At 38.9% G+C, this 22415-nt stretch overlaps 1 protein-coding gene across 2 annotated transcripts in view; it reads left to right on the forward strand.

The window, feature by feature from the left end:
- The first annotated feature begins 669 nt into the window (after window positions 1-669).
- The window catches only part of CCDC93 (CCC complex scaffolding subunit CCDC93), a 50869-nt gene continuing 29123 nt past the window's right edge, over window positions 670-22415 (forward strand). For both annotated transcript variants that reach the window (XM_074594535.1, XM_074594536.1), the window contains exons 1-10: window positions 670-986; window positions 2085-2198; window positions 3918-4012; window positions 6600-6711; window positions 10826-10924; window positions 11741-11797; window positions 15473-15573; window positions 19777-19816; window positions 21268-21360; window positions 21838-21888. In XM_074594535.1, the coding sequence (XP_074450636.1) occupies window positions 945-986; window positions 2085-2198; window positions 3918-4012; window positions 6600-6711; window positions 10826-10924; window positions 11741-11797; window positions 15473-15573; window positions 19777-19816; window positions 21268-21360; window positions 21838-21888 (804 nt within the window). In that variant the 5' untranslated portion in view covers window positions 670-944. The remainder of the gene's footprint in view (window positions 987-2084; window positions 2199-3917; window positions 4013-6599; window positions 6712-10825; window positions 10925-11740; window positions 11798-15472; window positions 15574-19776; window positions 19817-21267; window positions 21361-21837; window positions 21889-22415) is intronic.

Consider the following 22415-nt stretch of genomic DNA (forward strand, 5'->3'; position numbering starts at 1 on the left):
CTAGAAACTGAACGCCTGGCATAGACTTGAAACGAGACCACTGTCAGGTATTTCCGAAGCCAAGAAAGGCTACCCAAGCTGTGGGTTCCTTGTGCGTTGGCGTATTTTTATTCCTGAGTCCACAGCATGTTAGCGACCGACCGGTGCCTGGGTGCAGCTCTCCAGCCCCTGGCCCCGCCAAGGTTCACCCACCGGGCCTACGTGGTGTGGCCAGTGTGGCCCGGGAGGCCAGGCTCCAGCACGCCCAGTCCCTCCCGGCAAACAGTCGCCCGCCTTCCGAACAGGGCTGCGCTTCCACACGGGCCCGATCGCCCACACCAAGCTGAGGCAGCACCCAGTTAAGGGGCAGCAAAGGCTCCTTGAGCACAGGACAGAGAAAAACAGTGAAATCCCCCTCAGCTATGAGGTGGCCTAACGCCACCAACTGATGATGAGGAGCGGCGGTGCCCTGCGGGGCACGAGAGCCCGTGAGGCATCCCTCAGCTCACGGAGTGCCCAGTGACTTCTCCTCCATGCTGGCGAGAGGCCTCGGGTCCCCCTGCAACAGCGAAAAAAGAGAAGGGAGACGGGCGGGGAGGCGCCCGCGGGTGCGGGCATGGCGGCGGGCCGTGAGGGGCCGGCGGCGGGCACGGGGGTCGGTAGGGGCGCGGCCCGCGGGCAGGGGCGGGCGGGGCGGGCCGGCGGTTGCGCTGCGCGCAGTCAGTCACATGAGCCGCCGGGGGAGCCGCGCAGCCCCCGCCCTCCTTCCCCCACCCCGCCGCACCCCTTTGGCCGCGAATGGCACGGCCCGGATGCGCTTGTACGCAAGGAGGGTGCGGGCGAACCATTGAGCGGGGGCGGGGGAACCCGGCAGCCGCCGGCTGGGAACACCCCCTTGGCCCGGGCGCTGCGGCGGGGGGAGCGGACGTGACAGGCCGGGCGCAGGCTGCCGGAGACGGAGGGCGATGGTGGTCCCCAGGGGACAGGAGCACCAGGGCCCCCAGGAGGTACCGTAGCCGCGTCTTTCCCGGGCAGAGCGGCGGAGGTGCCGTCGTTCCTCCGCCCTGCTGCACTGGCTTCCCCCGGGCTCTCCCCCGGCTCCTTCCCCTCCCCGCGGGGCCGGGGTTCCGCCTGCAGCCCGGGGGTCGGTGCTGTACGGCGGGCTGGGCCCTGCGGCCTCCCTCGCCCCGTGAGGTGAGGTCCCGCGGGGCGGGGGGAGCCGGGCCCCGCTGCGGGGGGAGCCGGGCCCTGTGGGGCTGCAGGCAGTGCCTGTGTAGGTCACCTTCCGTGCGGCATTTCGCTTCTCTGTCCCGTCCCCCCCCCGCCCCGTCTCCCTCTTTTCAGGTCTCTGTGGGGAAAGGAAGGGAGAAGGGGGGGCTGCCGAGCAGATTTTGGGGAAGAGGGGAGGAGGGCGCGGAGGTGGGTGCTCGCAGCCTCTGGGGGGGAGACCTGAACCCCCTTTGGCCGCCTCTGGGTCTGAGGTGTCTGGGTGCTCTGTGCCCCCAGTAAATCATGTGTAGCCCTGGGGCTGGGGGCTTTCATCCCATCACACGGGGACAAGAGCACCCTTCAGAGGGTGCTGTGCTGGTGAGGCTTTGGAGCACTCAAACTATCCAGGCTGCCCGGCAGAGTTTAACTTTTTTTGTTACTGCCCTACCTTGGGCTTGCTGAAAATTGCGTTCCCCAAAAAGGTGGAATTCCACGCAAATTTCTCCTCCTGTTTTTGTAAAAACATTATAGAAGCATTAAGGGGAGGTGTACAATTTTGAGAACCCTGAAATTGAAGGAAATGTGCAATACGGAGAATAAATTAACTGTGTTATGGCAACAGGAGCAATCTGGCTGTCTGGAGGCAAGCAGCAGACCAGAAGTTTAAAGAGCAAAAGCAGATTAAAGTATTTAATTGCATGACAAGGATGTGATGTTAAATCCATGTAGAAATGCATTCCCTGTTTCTTTAATGTCTTTCAAATTAACAACCAAGTTGCTAATGAAAGTCAAGGTTTTCCCTGATATGTGGTCTAAGTTAAGGTAAAGTTTGGAGAATATTCATTTAAAGAATGAAAGAGAAACATTGAACTAGTGTTGTGTGTTTAATTTGTCAGGTTGAAACAAGAGAAGATGAGGAACAAAACATCAAGTTGACTGAAATTTTGGAACTGTTGGTGGCTGCTGGGTATTTTCGAGCAAGAATCAAAGGATTATCACCCTTTGACAAGGTGAGACCAATGCAGTGTTTTTAAAAACCTTTTTTAAGTACATGAAGATGACATATTTTTTGCAAGTTAGTTTAGCAGTTCTAGGTGATTAAAAAAAGATACCTGGAACACATGAGGCTTTCCTATGTAAATAATTCTGCAAATGACACAGTTTCAGACGGACAGGACCTCTTCAGTCTTGAAAAATGATTTTGTGCAGCAAGGCCTGTTTTAAAGGAGACAATTGGATGCTAATTGCTGGTGTGCTTTTTTGTGGGTGTCATGGCCTAAATTAGAGGCATATATGGGGAAATCTGCCCCCCTCTCAGCTGCAGTTAGAATAGCTAGAAAGACTTGATACTTGGAGATAGCATGGTAATTTTAAAAAGAAGTACTCATTAATGAGAAATGAGGAAATGTTTGTCTTGAGAGGCTCTGTGTAAGGGCGGAACAGTTAGCTTAGTGAGATTATTTTGGGGCTGTTTTTACATATCTTTAGAATGTCATGTATGGTAACCTTCCATTGTCCTAGACAGGAAGTATGGGATACTGACAGTGAGCAAAGTTCAGGTTGAAACGAGAGTTCTGAATTGTTTTATTGCTGACTCTGTGAGAAATGCCTGAACGAAGGTTTGGAAGCACAAAACTACAGCAGCCTTGAAATGGACTCTTCTGTTTTCTGCTGTCTCTTTCATCATAGCACAGCTTTACTTTGCAGTGCAATTTTAGTTTTTTCTAACTACATAGCATTACTGACCGTAGCTGCGCAGGAGACTGTGCACACAGACATAAAGTAGGTTCAAGGAGACCGCCTTAGGATGTAATGTTGTTGCATTTATGTGTAGAAATGGATGCACCAGGTTTATACTTGCCTAAATATAATTGCAAAGTTACCATTTCATGACAATGCCCAACGTTTACAAAATTGAGCATTGCCATTGAAAATTATCTATCTGCTAGTATAAAAGGGATACTGGTTAAGTGTTTCAGAGGGAAATGTGAGAGAGGGAATGTGTTAAGAAAACCTTGTATAGAACACCCCAGTTTGCTATGTGATGTTGGTAAATTATTCCATATTTTAATCCCTTTTTCTGTTTTTTGCCTTTGCATACGTTTAGGTTATCTTGCATAGGTTTATGCAAGGTTGTCTTTAAATAATTATGGAATTTATGTAAAGTTGATGAAATGTCTCAGGAGTTTAAATACGCCTGAGTATCTGTAGGAATAGGGTCTGAAATACAGATTTCTACAGAGCTGATGATTTCCATTACTATACTGATAGCCTAGCACTTGGCGTTGCGTATGTGTCAGCAAGCAAAGAATAATAGCAGCAAAGGTGTGTGTATATATAAAGGTAAATATGTGAATACAGAAATTGTAATCCTTGATAAAATTTTGATATGCTTACTTTTTAAAGACCATGACGTTTAACATTCTATTATGGTCTATCTATTTATTTTTTTTTTATTTGGAAAGCTGTTTCAAAACTAGTATCTAAAGCTAAGAGAGGACTTCAGAATTACCCTGCTAGCTTTTTTTCTGTCGTCTTGTATATATGGATTGTATGTAGAAGTTGATAAATGTACACTATCTGTATGTATTTTAGTCTCTATATAAGAATACTGAGGATGAAGAAAATACTAAGCTGTAGTTTCTAAAATAAATAAAGCCTTTCAGATGTATTTGGTTTTACCTCTTCAAATTAAAATGGAACTAACCATGCTGTTGCTCCTTTCCTAGGTGGTAGGTGGCATGACGTGGTGTATCACTACGTGCAACTTTGATATTGATGTTGATTTATTGTTTCAGGAAAACTCTACTATTGGTCAAAAAATGTAAGTTGATTAAATGGCAAGTGTGGTATTTTTTTTTCTTCTTAGAAAAGAAGAAGTGGGTGAGGGTGGGGAAGTTACCTGTTATTTGCTCGTTTATAAGAAAGACTTTTAGTCCGAGTTTCCTGCTTTTCAAGACCACTCATTTGCGAAATGTTGCACTGATTTCTGGGTTTCTCAGACTGTAGTTCCACAAATTGTAAAACCAAAAAGTAGCTTATTCCAAAAAAGGCAGTGCTATTCCCCTCTGAGCTGCCATGTTCTTATATCCCTACTTAGCAGTGAAAGCGCTTATGTGGCTCCACATTGAACTGGATTGGGAATTGATCCACATTAAAACCTACCAAAAAAAAAAAAAAGTGAAAATAGTTTTAACATGAATCACTTCCTGGATCCAGTTCTCTGTGCAGCTGCACAGATGCTTGTGCTGGCACAAGGAGATGATGCAGAGGCCAAAACAAAGGGCAGACGGAGACCACGCTGCTGGAAACTGGAGTGCAACATCAGAAGACCTTCCTTGAGTTCTCTATGTCTGCAGCTTTGCTGTGTAAATAACCTCTGATTCTTCTTTATCGTTCTGGGTTGGGATTGGAGACATCAGCAAATGGAATTTAAAGCATGACGCTGTTGCAGAAACAGTTACCTGCCCCATACTGAGGAGGAGGAGTTCCTTCCTGATAGTGACGCAATGAGGCCATTTTGGTTTGATTTATTTCTTATGCGTGGAATTGGCTCAGTAAGCCAGCTAATTCCTGTATTAGGGAGGTTGTAAAAATTGTTTGTGCTGAGAAAGGGAATACATTCTAAACTATGTTATTTCTTTATGCATTTCTGTGATAAAAGAGCCATAGTTAAAATTTGCAGGAAGTAAGAATATCCAGTCAAGTTACACTTGCATGAAGAGACTTGTTTGCTCGATGTAGTTGGAAAGAACATCGTCCTGTGCTGTTTTCTTGAAAGTCATTTAGCATTGGCAAGACTGTAACGCATTTAAAAATAAAGATTTGTGATTATTCCCTTTAATTTGGATACATTCAGATCATCACCGATAACTCACTACATAAAGCATTGTTAAGTGCACAGAATTACGTAGAGACTAGGCATGAAGATGGTGGTGGTAGTTTTTACAATTGCCAAGTTTTTATAATTGCCATCGTTGTTATCCTTAAGAACAGCAGGTTATGAAATAGTTAAGTTGTTCTGAAAGTGTTCTGTTATCTTTCCAGCTGACTGGATATAAAACTGGCAAAACAAAAACCAGGCTCCTCTCCCAAAACAGCAACAGTGATTTATTTGTGAATCTAAAGTGTTCACAGTCACACAAGCATAGGCTGTTTTGGTGTCAGTGTAATGTTTATATTGGTGGTGGCTCACTGCTTCTGTGATGTTCTCAAGATAAGGAAAAGTTAAGTTGTGTTTTCTCAGTACTATTCTGAAGACGCTTTGATGGTGTCCTATTATTTAATTGCTGTTTTGACATAAACATGGAAACATACGTTAGGAGAGGATCTTGCATCTCTTGGATAAATAACTTTCTTTTTTGAAAATGGCATTTGCTTTGATTGTGCTGAGGGGCACTGCTATTTTCATGTTATAGAATGTTAGTATAGTGCCATAGAGGAAATTGCCTTTTAAGAATTATGTCAAATTTTTCACTTCTCTTAAGAAGCGTAACTTTTCAGGCTCTGTTCCCAGACTTCAGTCTTTTTCTCATATCTCTTGCTCCCCTTTTGTACTTCCAGAATATCAGTTGTTCACTTGGGCAGTACTGAATATCACTGAGATCAGCACTGGACCAGTTCATTTTTTTTCCTTCATGGAAAAATAGTTTTAGTTTTCCCAGTACAGTGTTCATCCTCAGTGCTGACACCTGCTCTAAAAATGTGCTTGACAGCATTGGCAGCAAAAACCATACCTTGCCCTAAAATAAGGGATGCAGTGGAAGCAGGATGATGTTCTTGTAGATGAATCCCTTATGCTAGGGTAATCCTTTTCCTTTACCAGCTCTTACCTGAGCTGCAGAACGAGATGGTTGCTAGCAAATTCAGTTCCACTCGCTTCGAAACCATGTGAAGTATACTGTCTATTTAGATTTTAGGTGTAATAGGTATTTAAACTCATAAAGTTTCGGTTGTAATGTCAAGATATATTTTGGGAGTTCTGCTAAACCAATTTTTAAGTCCTTACATTTGATTCTGGACTTTCTTTGAGTGCACATCTTTTACTTAATGTAACTGTTCTTAAAGATAGTGTTTCTTCATGTGTGCATATATTACAATATGCAGAGGTGTCTGTAGATATATCTTACATAGGCATTTCATCTGATCAGACATGCAGATCTTAAAATGAAATCACAAGGTAGGAGCCTGCAAGGGAGGGGTTTAATCATCTCTTCACAGACAAATAATATCCATAGCACAAGGTAAAAGCTATTTTGTAGATGAAAGTTTGATTGCTTTTCGCAGCTGTATACAATGGAAGCCACTAGAGGGAACCTTCTAACTACTAAGTGTGTTTGCAAAAATAAATTGTAATTTACAAAAGAAAATTGTAGCATATATAAATGTGTGTTTTTGTTGTTTTGTAATAGTGCCTTAACCGAAAAAATCGTGTCAGTATTACCAAAAATGAAGTGTCCTCATCGTTTGGAACCACATCAGATCCAGGGATTGGATTTCATTCATATATTTCCTGTTGTACAGGTAATAATTTTGAGATGTATGGATACTTTGCTGAAAAATGCCATAAAACTTGCATAAACAATTTAACAAGATCTGTATTATTGTTTGGCTCTTTAGTTAACTTTGGGAAGAATAATGACAGAGAAGTAGTTTAAATGAATGTTTTTAAAGAATTGGGTGCCAGATGATAGAATTCTTAAGTATCGTTTGATCCACATTTAAGAAAAACACAAACCAAACTCCTTAAATTCTTTGAAATGGACTCAGATTCTGCCTTTTGTGGAATTTCTGCTTAAAGAAACTAAAGTTTAAGCTTGTTTTGGAATCTGATAATCTACTTTGCCAAACTAGGATGTAGAACAGACATCTTACAGTCTATGTTTAAGCTTGTGGAGTAAGTTATGCAGATAGTCATTCAATGAAAAGGATATGAAACAGGCAATAACCACTTGGGGTTTTTTCTTTAAGCATAATTCATCCTTCATTCATATCACTTAAAAAACTGTACGGGTGGAAAAATAGTGATGATTGTGATCCTATTACTGTGTGTTTGTTGAGCACCACTAACTGACCACGTGCACGCTCATACTTCTCCATTTCATTAAGGTTAAGCTAGCATGTGATGTGTTCCAGTTAGTGTGGTATCTTGAGAATCCTTGGTATGTCTTTTTGACTTTGCCTTCATCTGCACACAGATATGTATCTTTGATAAATAGGGAAATGAACACTGTTAAGCAAACTTCTTTTTCATTAAATATCTCCTTGCCTTCTGCCTGTGAAAGAATTTAGCAAGTAAGAGTTTAATCTAAATTCCAGTTTGTAAGAAGTGGGGAAAACTTCCTCTTGTCTCTTTCTCGTTATCTTCTAGTAGGGGGCTTCTGAGGAAAAACACACTTAACTGCACTCTGCACAAAAAGAGGTGTGGTGTGTGCTACTGTTATACAGCTTTCAAGCTGTGCTCGTGCTGCCTAAGGTGGAAAGTTTGTATCATGTTAATGCGAGTTTTTACTTCTAAACTTGTATTTTCCTACAAAAAAAAAAAATCCCAACCCAGGTTAATTTCTTGCCCTAGTCACTTGATGATAGTGATGATGACAATGAATGGTTACATTTATCAGAAAAAAGACTTCTCTCACAGGAAAAATAATTCCTCTCCTAAAGTGAGAACATGAACTATTACTCCTGCTGTAAAAACTACAGCACTAACTATTCTTTTTCTCTGACCTGCGTTATCCAAAATCTTGATTTAGGGTATTACCTCTGGAAAGGAGGAATATTAATTCTAAGCAGGGAGGAAGTCAGCTTTCTCTGAGAGCAGTAATTCTGGGTATTAGTAGCTGACCAGTAGGTGGTATATCTAATCCATGCTTGGTGAAGAAGTCTTGATGAGCTTAGTTTTTTTGCATGTAGAAGATCTTTTTTAGAAATTGTGGCTTTCTGTGAGGTCCCTGTGAAGTTCTGCCTACTCCAGATACTATTGGTTCCTCATTTTGTCCCAACCAAGCTAGGCTTTCAAGAAAACTTCTATTAGTGTCACCAGTATACTCTGCTCTGAAAAAGGCCATGTAAGTGCTATAATAGGCTGACCACATCATGGGATGTAGGAATTTATGTATTTAGACACAATGCCCTGTTAAATTCAGGAATTCACTTGCTATCTGTAAATCTCATATCAGTCCCCAAAACTTGCAGAAGCTCTTTCCTCTGCCTGGCATTGTGTTCCAGTAGTTCTTGCACTGTACAAGCTACTCTGGTGAACTTGATGGGAGGAATTTAGATTAATCCTTCCCAACAGGAAGAAATTAGATTGAGTTGGCTCACTGCCATAGACTGTAGCAGAATTTAAAAAAGAAAAAAAAAAAAAAAGACTAAAAAAAATTCCAGTGGGCAGAAATGGTGCAGTTCTTCCTAGTAAATTCTGCTTATGTTCACAGAGAAAAGTATGTACATAATCTTGTGTTGAGATGTGCTTTGTAATTAATAGTCTGCATTTTCATCTTTCTTGTTGTCATCATCTTCCCCTCGCTTTCCAGGGGTTCATGGCTATAGCACAGAAAACTGTTGCTGGTTCAGACTTGGATCCCAAGATTGATCTGATCTCTTATGTGACCTCCTGCACGGGCTGTCAACAACCCACAAGATTTATCTTCTCCAACGTTGTTTAAAACGTACTTCAATCTCTTGTGGCTTTTTGTGTGGTCTTATAAATGTCAGAAGAAGCCTTTTTTCTTATACAGGCATGTGGTTCTTCTTGAACACTTCATAGGCTTGAAGATATGTCTTTTCATGGTGGAGCTGTAGTTTTTGAAAACAATAGGTGATCTATATTAGGAAGATTTGATAGAAAAGCATATAATCTAGATGTAACGGCTTCTACCTGGGGTACAGCCAAGATTAATGAGGTTGAGGTCATGCTCCAAGTGGTGTCTTCTGTCAGAGTATAAGGGACTAATGATAGAAGACAGGTTCAGTGTTGGGTTCTGGCACTGAGAGCCCAGAATATTTTCTGTTCGACTTCTAATTGCTTCAATTTCTGGCAGAGCTCTAGCCCATCTCCTCCCACTCAGGCTGATAGAGATGGATGCTGTGAACAGTTCAAGCTTGCTTTGTAGAAGGATGACCATAGCATAGCCCACAGACGGTATAAAAGCCACCTGGACTATCCATTTGTTTTCAAGTATGCTCCCATGCTTCTTTGGAGTGGAGAGGGATGAACCTGTGTGCATGCAGAGTACAATCACACTTTTGTATACGTGCTGTAAATCCAATGCTTCCTAGAACCAAGGGATTTATTATTTATTCAGTGTGACCTGCTAAGTAGAAGGACAACATTGATAGCTTTTACAGCACAGTAGAGTTTTGAGTTTTTTGAACCTCAAATAGGATATGTTGTGCCGGCTGGTACAGCTGAGCTCTTGGTCTGGTGAGTTGTGAGGTGTGCAGGCTATTCCATGGTATAGATGAAAACAAAAAGCTAGAAAATTAACATTAATTTGTTTCATGAACTACTGCTGCGTATTTTTCATGTATTAATCTGTATTTTGATAATATAATGTTATTAATGTTGAACAAGTACTAACAATGAATACTGTAGATAATATTATTACTTAGTGTGGTGAAATGTACTTTGTCGAAATGTATTTTTAGCTTAGGTAGTAGGTTTCTTGTGCTAGAAGGTAGGATTTATGCCACGCAGATTTTTTGGGAGGGCACTTTAGGTTTGGGTTTTTGGTTTTTTTGGTTTTTTTTTTGCGGGGGGTGGTGGTGTATTTTTTTTTCCCCCTCCTTAAAGATTCAAGCTAGCATAATAATGTTTAAAGTGGACCACATCCATTTCTATTCCACAGATGCTCTTAATTTTCCTTTTGGAATGATTTTATTGAAGATCCAATCTTTTGGATTACAGAAATTCATATTGGCAAAATTTCAATTAACTTTGCTTATGCCTGTGAAGGTTTAATATGGTTTTGTTCATAAATTAATTTGTCAACTTAGAATTCCTAATAGTTGAAATTTGCAATAGAATTTTCTTTTGATACTTACTATAAGAAATTAATTAGAATGTAAACCCAATTCAGTATGTGAGAAGTAACAGTGCAGACTAAATAAAGGGGAAATCATACAATAAAATAACTAATTTTGCAATACACTATTTACAAATAACATTCAGAAAAGTGTTTTTTTTGGGATAGCAGACCCTCCTCCAAGGAGCTTATAAGGGAAGGCAGTTTGATCTTTGGACTATGGAATCCCACTGTAGTATGAACAGGCTCATTGAGGTTTGTATGGTTCAATATAGTTTAATAGGATGAAGAATATTTAGGCTTTTCCATGTAAAACTTTTATTATAAGAAAAGATGTGTGGTTTCTTAGCTTATGCATTACCTGATTGCTCTACTCTTAGTATGTAGAAGAAGAGCAAACATGAAGTTTTTAAAATAGCTAATGCTGAGTCATTTTGTTAGGAGTAGGTCCCTGAGTTACCATGTTTACAAACAAACGCTCTTGTTTGTGTGCTTAAAATGTGCTTTTAGCTTTTATCATGTATTAAAAATAATTATGCAGTAGTTTGGTGTTTGCTGCTGTTATTCTTCCCCTTTCCACAGATACAAACGTATTTATTTTTTTTTCACAGTGGCTGGTAAAACGTGCAATAGAAACAAGGGAAGAAATGGGAGACTATATTCGTTCTTACTCTATATCACAATTTCAAAAAACTCATAGACTACCGGAGGTAAGATCAAGCCACTTCTTGTTTCTATTATGATATGTCAAATGCTCAGGTGCAGTACCAGCTTCACCACTCTGAAACCAGCACAATATACCAGAGTTGCCTTTGCTATCGTTTTCTTAATAGGTCCTTGATCATAATGAAATGCTGCCCACTTTGAAGTCACCTGCTTAGAACAGTGTTGTGACCTTCTCTTCCTATTCTGCAGTAATGATATGAAGGTTCCTTGGTGTGGGAGGAAAGCTGGAACGAGCCTGGATTTGTGCCTATAGTGCAGTATTCATGCATATCCCAAGGCAATTCCCTATTTAAAACCTGGAACCCAAGTTTTGTCTCTAATTCAGTAACAGCATTAAAGGTAGATGTTCCTCGTGTTGGGAAAGACAGCTGGATTTTATTAGCTTAAGGTGGTTTGCATTTTGTTTTCTTTGGTTTTTTAAATTATTTTTAATGCTTAGAAACTAAAATAACAGTAGGAGAAACTTCTCTTTTCCGCATTAAGCCCATCCCAACTTCATTTCTTCATAGCATAATAGTGATTGGAGATCCTGGTAGTGGGCTGGAATTGGTTTGTCAGGTACTGTATAAGCAGAGAGCAGAAAGACTGCTGATCTGGATACAGTTTTAAAGACCCTCCTACCTCTCTGATGAGAGAAGCAAATACTTTTCTGTGTTACAGGAAATCACTAACATTTCACCAAATAATTGGGCAGCTCAATTAGAAACTATGTGACAATTTTGTTTGCTAAACTCATTGCGATTGTTGAGATTTAATCTCCATTCCCGTTATTTTTAACCACCTCTGTTAATGTCTTGCAGGATGATGAATTTATGCAAAGAAAAGAGAAGGCTATCAAAACTGTTACTGATATCTATGTAAGTATGTTAGATTTTCATTATCAAGAAGCAAGTGGTTTCTCTAATGAGATGGTGGCAGTTAATTTTCTTTAGTGCATCTGACCCTGGGTTTTCTCTTGAGAGGGTCCCAATTAAGTTACACATCGAGCTTCATTCTTAGAACAAGTCTCAAATGCCAACATACCAGATCGAAAACCTTTTAGATGTACACTTTAGGCATTGGTAAACCATATCAACTGCCTGCACGGAGAGTGTGGAGTTCCATGCTATCAAACAAAAGTCACAAGGTAGCTTGCAAACTGTGAAACCCTCGGCAGACTAAGTGTTGGTTTGAAGCTATCAGCAGTTGGACTGTTTATCTTGTAATTAATCAAAATGGTGATGATGTCTTCAATTTAAATGTCTGCATTTCAGAACTTCTCTCTTTTACTTGTAATTATCAATGAAAACACACACCCTACTTTGGAAATGTTTTTTCCAAGTAGGAAATGTCGGTTGGGAAAAGTGGTGTCACCTGTGTTCTTCAGATGCAGATCTTCTAAGTCTCGAATAAACTGTTTGTTTATATTTTTTGAAAGCTTGTCAATCCTGGCAGTGTTCTTGAACATGTAAAGTAGATAGGCTATATCACTGTGTCATACCTGAATTCAGATCCCTAGCTAGCAACTTGTGTTTCTCTCCTCACTTTCTTTCTAATTTCCCTGTTTGCTTGTGATATTGTCACTTCACTGTTTGAGAAGTCATGAGAAATTTGGGTGTGCTTTGAATGGAATGCTTTCAAAGCTCTTCAATAAGTGATGAAACCACACTCTTCTGGGAAAGTCAATGCTATTAACAGGTAGCTCTAGCCAGACTCCTGAAATTCTTTGTCCATGAATAGAGAGGTTAAGTGCCAGTATAACGAGCTACATGATAGCTTGTATAACAGAACAGACAAGTCATCTTACTCTTTTGCCACGTTTTGGAGGTAGTAGTTTTTCCATATTAACTAGCTGAGTGCTGCTGAGCCTAATATATAAGTGGTTGAATTACAGTATAGGTTTTAGAAAGACATTGCTATGAGTCTCCAGCCTGTCTAAATATCTCTGAGTAGCTCTCCTGCCTTTGAGCACACTGACTGCGCTCCCCGCTTTGGATCTGTCTGCAGGGTTGATAAAGGTGTATTCTGTCTTCTCTTCTGGATCACAGATCCAGAAAAACCTAGTTTTTAGGTGCATCTTCACGGTAGATAAAGTTTTGATATTTGTTCATTGCTGCTCAGAGTATCATTAGACAAACACCTTGTCTTAATTGCATGAGCTCTGTCAGGATTATATCCTCTACAGCTGGCACCTGATCTTCTTAATGGAGGGATTAGTTCATGAGACCTCTTAAGGCATCAAGGCATGAGCACAGTCTAGAAGAACACACAGAGTTAATTTCCAGGGGAGAAAGTGCACAAGCTTTTTTATCTATCCATAGGAACTGGAAGAAGGAGAAGACGGCTATTAGATGAAGGCTCTTTCGCAGGTCACCTTTAAATCATTATGCATTGCAATTGGAAGAGAAATCCACTTTCCCCTAAAAGAGGATGAGCAAGTGTGAAAGATTAGTCTGTTGTCTGAATTCATTATTATAATTCTGGTCTAAGGACCTGCCCTGCTCTTCTCAAGGGGACAATACAATGAGATTTACGGTCACGATCAGGCCTAAAGGTTAGAAAAGGGAATATTAAATATCAAGAATGGTTATTGGAATAAGAACTACTGCAGCTGAAAGGTGACTATCTAGTGAATTGAGATTATCTTGCGGTGGTCTTGTTCAGCTACTCGATTGTCTGATGCCAAGACTAATATTTATAGTATGATGCCTACACTTTATATAGCGCAGGTATAATATAGAATGCCACCAGAAAAGCTGTAATTACTTTTATGACTTACATTGCTTTTCTGTAGGTGTGAAAGTACATTTTGTGGGAGATTCTTGATCAGAAAAAGCTTTTTCATGTGGCAGGCAAAAAAGTAGTAAGAATTAATAGCTGGCAACCAAGATGACAGAAATTCAGATTAGAAATGAAGTAAAAATTGCAAAGGGTTTGCAAATTGACAAATTCAGGAGAAACTTGCCAAGGAATACTGTCTATTTTCACTTGTTTGAAATCTCTGCTTTGGGATTACATGTCTTTGAAAAAGGTTGAAAGCTCTTTCAGCAATGTTATGGTGCAGGAATTGCTTGTTGAAAATAATAGTTTGTGTTGTACAAAAAGCCAGACCAAGCAAAAAAAATAATCTTCCTTTTTTATTTTCTTTTAGAATCTTTGCATCTTATTGCATTGAATCTTTTGTCCCATATGAATAGGATTTTTTGAAGTTAAAATGTATATATGGAAAGCTCAACTTTGATTTCAGCTTTTGTTTTTGTAAGGTACTTTTTCTGAGCATTCTGAGCCTAGCTGCAAAGGATTTAAAAGATATGAATGCGAAACAGACCAGAAGAGAGGGGCGTGTATCTTTTTGATGCTGTTTATTTGGTGGTGATGATGAAGTTTTTCTCTGCTGTGATGAGGGCTAGATTTTTATTTCAGAAAAAGGAGAAGAGAAAACGTCACTTAATCGATTGAGGAAGACACTTTTTAAAAAATACCAATTGGAGTAAAAAAAAATAAAAATAAATCTTTGCGATGACAGGTTCTTGGTTAGTTTTTTCAGTACTTACTAGCACGATAGCCCTAAATAGTAGACTTCAAGTAACTTTAAAATTTTTGTTCCAGCAACAGAAATGTTGCGTTACAGACTCACCAAACAAACAGCAAAAATGATTCCAATCAAAGTAATTCTTATCTAGTTTCCAGTTTCTGATTTGGGGAAAGCTGAGGATCTCATGATTATTTTTTGTTTGGTTTCTTTGGTTTGTGCTTGAAGTAGAATAATTTTTTTGTTGTCATGTAGGCTTGTATAGCAGCATAGTTGATCTCTATGGAAGGAGGGAGTAAAAAGGTACTAGGCCATGTTTACAGTGTTACAACAGTTGTGTCAATGTAAACAGTCAGGATAGTGGCTCTGTCCTTTTGTTTCCGTTTTGTTTTTAAATTGGAAGTAGCTCTGTCAGCATAAAATAGTACTTATGAATCCTTGTTTTGTTCGATGGGCTGTTCTCCAGCTGTAGGATCACATTAAGATAGCATGAGATCCAATGGTTTTAGTGCCAAACTTAAGATATTTTTGTTCCTTAAATTGCAATAAAATCTGCTTTAATTCCATTTTAACCTCTGATCATTGAGTAGATAATGATTACATTTAATTATCCAATAGGAGATCAAAAATAGAATGAACTCACAAAGGAGGTGAGATTTCTAGATGCTGGCATTATCAGCTAAATCATAGGGCTTTTTTTTAATAGATGTGGATTGTGTTTGATTTGTCTTTCAAATGTCATGGAGGAAATAGTTGAAGAAATCATATTTGTTGTTAAACACTCACATTTTTAAAAAAAAAAAACTGAAAGACAGATCCTGTAGCAGATTGTTTAGAAGTAAATTCAGTAAGATTTTTATCAAGTAATTCCAAAAAGAGAAAGTGAAGGATGAAATAAACATCCTTGTGTAAGTATATTGAGTTGGAAAACAAACAGTGGTAGATATCACTCTAGATAACAATTATTCACTGCTTTTAGAAAAGCCATTTACAAGCTCTGAATTCATTCACTGTCTTACAGGAGGTTTACAAACCACAGAGAAAATATAAACGTCAGAAGGGAGCTGAACAACTGCTAGACGAGGAATCAAAGGTTCATGCTACGCTTCTGGAATATGGCAGGTGAAAGGCTTCATTTAATTGTCTGTGGGGTTTGTATTGTGTGTATTTAGAAGCATTCCATATAAAATTTGGATTGTGAGTTTTTTTTCCTAGTGGAGAATCACACTGTTTCAGGTTTACTCCTATTTGGTTTCAGATTTTGTTTGCTTACCCTGTAAATTCTCTGAGGACTGGACAGTCCTCCTATGTGTGAACAATATTTTGTACAACGGGAGCCCAAGTTCTGACTTTATGCTGCTAGTAGGGTATGTTTACTTAACATACTTGTTCTTTGCTTCATAAAAGTGGCTGAAATTCATCATGCTTCTAGGTAGCATCCGTCAGTCAATATTTCCTCTTTGCAAGCAATCCCCAGAAAGTGGAGAAAAAAGGAGCTGAAGTTGTTATTGCTGCTTTTTGTAGTTCTAATGTAGTTGCTGCATCAGGAGGCTGAATTATGGTTTAGTGCTTTTTCTTCTTACTTTCTGCAAACTTCCATGTAGGAACGAAGTTACCAAGGTTTGACTTAGCCATTACCTGTGGAAGTCCCCCTGGTTTACTGACAGCTCTCCAAACATAAAAATAATGTTACAGAGTTTCTATTTCTAGCTTCTACTTACAATTTTCTTTTCATAGTTTAGTGATATGGACAGTTTATCTGCTGTCTGAGCTCTTAATGAGTGCGAATGACATTTGAATTCATTTTTGTGGCTTCTCCCACAAAGCCGTAGATGCTATTTTTTTTGTCTCATTATTTTGAGTACCTTCCCTCTACCCTTTCTGCGCATTTGTCAGCAAGTGTCCTGGTTGCAGATTGCTTATAATCTTCCACGTTCTTTCATGGTGGTATTTTGTGAGGGCAGCATGACCAAATCAACATCTTTCAGCTTATTTTCCATTAAAGTGGGATGAAATCCTCTGTGTGTTCCTAATGGAATGAAACTATTGGGAGGTACCTTGGTGTCTTGTTACTCAGCAGAGCTCTTCTGATGTTGCATAAACTTCATATACAAATGGTTAACTGTAGAACTTCTCCTTTCTTTTTTACAACCAGTGGAGTTCAGTGCAGTTATCTGAGGTATCGCAAGCTCATTTGAAAGCCTAAGGTGACTGGCTGCTCTAATGAGCTTAATCTGTTCAAAACACAGGGAGCTATAAGGAAATACAGTGCCTCTTCTATATATGTTAATATATAGATGTCTACATAAGTTAAACAGCTAATTTTATTAACACAGTTAGCATTCACAAATTCTGTGGGCTGTAATCTTGAATGAGTCTTACTAACCTTTCTAATGCTAGTAAGGTGTTAGGCTTGATTTACCTCACCCATTCGAGTCCAATTCCTCCCTTCCCAATGAAAATTGAATGTGCAAGTCGGTGACAGTGTCAGGGATTAGTCTACTTTGCATGTGGATTTCTTCCCTGACTCTTCAGGGGAAGACAGGCATACTGAAATCTTTAGATTTAGATCAGGTCATTGATACCTCATCAGTGCTCACAATGGGAATCTAAAGAACTGGTTTGGAAAAATGAAGCGGTATACTCCTATTCAGTCTATTTATAGTTTCTTGTAGTGTTTCAGTATCATTACTATGTATTGGTGTCAATACACATCTCCTAATAAACAAAAAGAGTATAAAATAGTTTATGCACTTTAAGGGAATTTTTGTCTATGATTTTTCTAGAGTAATTTCGTTGTCTTTTTTTTTTTTTTTAAAAAGGCAAAACTGGAAATCACTATGTATCTTGAAAATTGAAATAAATAGAAGACGTTTTCTATAGATCTGCACAAATTGTTTTAGCTTTAGGTACAGGTGAGACCTAAGTAAAGCTCATTTCTTCTGGAAAACCAGATAAATCTTTAATGTAAAAGCAATGCAAATGGGTGATGGAGAAAGTTTAAGTATAGAGAGAGGAAATAAGAACAGAAAAGTGTGAGGTGTTGAAGACACAAGGGAACTGCTCTTCTGTTGCATAGAGTACATCAGTACATAGATATGAGGAGTGGTTTGGACTAATAAGAATGATGACCAAGAACATGTGAATTTGGGGAAGAAAAATACTTCTTCAGGATAACATTTGTTGAGATGATCTTGATGACAGTGTAGAGTTCTAAGAGAAGAACAAATGGAGGAGACTTGCTAGACTGTTTAAATTGGTGATATGAATGAAGGACAGTACTTACTAGAAGACAAATTCAGTTAGTTATTTGGTGTGAAGAGTCTAACATGAATTGAATGGAAGTGGGAGAAAATGAGGGTAGTTGCAAGATTGGAATGTATTTTGGTAATGCTTTCATAATGAATTCTCAAAGCATAAAACTCTTGATCAGAAAAATATTTCTGTTATAGCGTAAAAATGAAGAACTCTGAGAAAATGATGGTAGTGAGCCACACAAAATGTCTGGTTCATGTGTTTTGGTAGACAAACAAACTCTTAAGGAGGATGATAGTGTGTCTGCTGTGAACCTAGTAATAAAATAACAGGAGTACAAGGACTCGGATACAGAGAGAAATCTGTCAGGGCAGTAGAGATTACTGTCCGCTCTTCAGCAACATTAGGGGAAGTAGAACACTGCTGAAAAAACCAAAAAGTAAATTTTTGGTAGATTTAAGAGTAGTGTTGAATGTTTTAGAATTCATTAGTTCAAGTGAACCCTTCATTCTTTTACTGCATGTAGACGGCAGTTGTAGAAAATCGTGAGTGGAGGATATTTTTCCTCCTAAATGCCCCTTGGTTATCCAGAAACGGCTCCTTTCAGAGCACTCTAATCATAAAAATTCATTTTCTCAGTCCAGCAAATAGTATAGAGTCTTGCAATGTCCTGATGCCAAATGCAGCGTTATTCAGATAGAGAGAGTGATAGTGCCTTATTATAAATTGGTTTTTGATCCTGTAGTTTAAAGGTTATCACAAATGAGCTTGAATGTGGTAGGCAGGAGTTTGGCTTGAGAGCGGAGTGATGCCAGTGAGAGTCTTTCCACGCAGTTGCATAGTCCGTTTCAGCCGAGGGCTTTCAGTGCCACTTCTTTGCATATTATCAATCAGTTATCAGCAAAGGTGGGTTCCTGTAACAGATGTGAAATGTTAAGCCTGGGAGACAACTAGGTTCTCTGTTGATGTAAGTGATGTTTAAGTTTTTGTTATTGCTGTTCTGGTGCAGTTCATTACTTGGATGCAATTATCTGTGCAAAAATAAAGTTGTGCGCCTACAGAAAGCGAGAACAGGTATACGATAGTGGCAATACTAATTACAAATGCGTTTATGCCCATACAACTTTATGCGCATTCTCTGGGAGAGTAGTGCTTGCTCTGCCACATTCTTTGTACTGCAAAGCTTCAAAATGCAGACAGAACTTAAGATTAGGGAGTTCTCGAAAACTTGGTGTTATGCTGCGATAAAATATGACTGAATTTACCTCTTAAGTATGAGTGGTGAGTAAATGAACCACTGTTGACAATTGATACTGCTGCTGAGAATTACCTTTAACCATAAAAGGCTTGTAAATAGTCCTGCTTCTGCAGTAGTTAAGAAATTAAACAGTCGTAGCTGTTAGTTAGGAGCATCACTTCTTTTCATACCTATGTACGTGCTGGGTTTAGTGTTTTGCAGTACTGAAGGTGATTGCTTCCTCATATCTAAACTTTCTTTCTACCATTTTTTGCTTTGAGGTGGTAATACTTCTAAACTAACAACGTAACTCAAATGTAAATTTTTCATTTCCCTCAAAAAAACAGAAGTAAAAAAAGTTTATTTAAGTATATATTTAAAGCTCCGAATGGGATGCTTCAGAAAGAAATCGAAGATTGATCAGAGCACATGAGCATGAATGTTTTTCTGGGGGAGTTGAGATTGCGCTGACAACTTCCTGAGGCCTTTCCAGAATTCAGAAGTATATAGCTACTAGCTGAGGATTAACTTCCAAATGGAAAGAGAGTATTGCTTTTTCCTTTCATGAGCTTTACATGACAAAATTTTATGAACAGTCTAGATTTGCAAATCATAGTGGAGTAGATAGAGCTGAGATTAATCTGTAAATACACTGCAGTACCTGCTTATTTAGTTTATTTGAGGCATTCCAAAACTAATGGGAACCTGGCTGTTGGTTTTATTAAATGATTCCCTTTCAGTGCATTTCTTTCATTGAAAAACGATAGGAACAATTTATTTGTGGAAGCTGTAAACAAAAATGTATTTCTTTCATGTTACTATTGTTTTTTTAGGAGATATGGATTTAGCAGACAAGGAGGGAAAACAGAACAGGTAAAAATGTACTAATTTTAAATATTCGTATTGTGGGATGAATTGCATTGTTTTTGTTGGAGTGCTGGTTACTGTAGGATGTTAAAGGAATACAACAGAATAAACAGCTATAGCTTCTATTATTACCACCTCTTAAAAATGGCTAACTGGAACTTAAAATCTGCATGCAGTGAAAGGTGCAATTGATTACTATCTCCTTTTTTAAAGCATTTTTTAAAGCATCTGTACTCAAAGATCACATTCTGCAAACATTTTTCGCTTAGAGGTTGGGTGTTTCATTTGTTTTCTTTTTTTAATGTGAGGTAATGAACATATCCCGTCTGGATAATGAGTATCTTTTAACCAAGTGTCCCATGATGTGATCATTAGAGTTTTTTTTCCCTTTTCTTAAAGAACCATTCAGCTTGTTAAGAAATTCTGTAGGCATTTATTACAAAACAGGTTATTTAATGTGATAGAGGAACATGATACCATGCCATAAATCATTCATAAAGCATCTTGAAAAGTAGAATCCTTGCTGTGCTTCTGATGATTCTGGAATCATAAAATGTCCTGGTCGGAGTATTTGCAGTTTTATTATTTCAGTGCAGATACTACTTTGGCTACAAGCTTTTATTACAGGCAGAGATAATGAAGAAGTGCATTTAAGCGTGTCATGGGCCCAGCAATACACTAAGTACATTAAGGTTGCCCTTCTTCATTATCTCAATATTTCGTGTACAAATTTAGCCTTTACATTTTATAAATCTTTGGTGTACTTCTTTTTTTTCCCCCTCAAACTAACTGCCAGGCTACAGTCAAGTTTATAGAGTTCTTTTTTTTTTTTTTTCTTCAAATATTTTATTGCCTTTGGAATATTGTATATTAGAAGGTCATCATGTCTGTTGTGTGGCCTGAGTCACCAGTAAGGCAGAAGTGGAAGATTAAATAGTCAGGTTAGTGGTGCAATAGAGTGACCTAGAAATTTAGTTTGTCTGTCACCAGGTCTCATTATTTTAGTGGTACAAATTCTTCTGACTGAACTAGGAAATTTTACACTTTTTTATGTTGTATGATTGTTATGCCAATATTAAATTATATTAAGTTGCGAAAAATGATTTATGTAAAAAAAGATATAAATAAATATCAGCCTTTTCCTATAGAGCAGACATCATATTCTGGGGTATCCAGTTGTCTTGTGAGGTTGATAGTTCTTAGAACTTTGTGGAATAAGGCATCTCTGCACCAGATGTGTCCATAGCAAGCCAGAGACAGTCTTGAACAGCTGAAGTACTTATGAAGCCAGTGAGGCTTACATCTCAGTTGGCATGAATTGGAAGAAGAGGATGTTCCCGTAGCTAACGTATTCATAAAAACAGAACAGCTACATTCCCGTTTTCTCCTTGTTACGTTTCTTAATACTTCAGATTACTGGAACTAGATACAATATTGTCTTAATTTTTCTTTCAAAGGCTGAAGATAAAAAAATTGTGCTACCTCCAGGGCTTGCAGCAGCAGGAAAAGCTGAGCCGTGTGATGAAGATGACCTTCAGGCTGCTGAAGAGGTGCGCCATACACGTAGTAGGCATGGATGTTACTAACTTGGGGGCAGGGCAGCAGTTACCATTGCCCAGTCCTTCTCTGCGAGAAGGAGAATTTCCATGCTTAGCTGAAGTGGGAGTTGCTTCCCGCAGGAGAATATGGAACCTGAAATTGATGCACAAACTTAAATGTTTGTTGATATTTAATGCAGAAAAATTCAACTTTTGGGTTGGAATCCGAGCATGTTTAAGCGGTCAGTTTTCGGTTGATAGTCGGAGGTGAATACTCTGAGTGAAGCTGTACTCTTATAAGGAATTTTCCTTTATTTGATAACTTCTGCCACCTCTTCTTTAACTTTCATAGACTTACTGTCCCATTACATACATTAAAATACACGTTGTATGATACTAATAGTATATGTGTGTCCCTGTCACTGGGCAGAAATAAGTTAAATAAGAAAAGATAAATGTTTATGTGTAATTCCTCATATTTTGCCCTAGCTTCGCATTAAAACTCTGATGACTGGAATGGCTGCAATGGCAACAGAAGAGGTAATAAGCATTTAAAACTGATACAGCTTTGTTTAACTTGTGGTTGGTTATGGCAATTTTTCCTAAAATTGGAATAATGGTGAGTCTGAAGTCTTGGAATGGCTGCATTTAAATTTTCATGAAGGGAGCGTGAGAAAAGATGGTTGAATTAGAAAGACAGTAATTTTTACGAGGCTGATAACTTAATCATTTGCCTTGAAATGACCAAAGCAATACAAATAAGTGCGTCTTTCAAATGGTTTCTACAAGGAGAATTTCAGGGGAAAGACAACACGGTGCAGCTACCCAAGACGCGGTATGATCTTACTTTATTCATCTTGTGAAGATAGCCAGAGGAGTAATCGTTTTGCTGGGGAGAGTGGAGGAAAATTGTATGCATTTCAAGGTGTTTTTCAAAGCACTGATAAATATTTATAAACAACACCATCAGTGTAAGACTGAAAATACTGGATATGTATGTTGTTTTAAAATTCTTAATTGGTTGTAGTCAATGATATAATGGAACCTTTAGGCTGTTCTAATTTTGA

The sequence above is a fragment of the Larus michahellis genome, chromosome 7 (assembly GCF_964199755.1).
Source record: "Larus michahellis chromosome 7, bLarMic1.1, whole genome shotgun sequence".
Lineage (NCBI taxonomy): Eukaryota > Metazoa > Chordata > Aves > Charadriiformes > Laridae > Larus > Larus michahellis.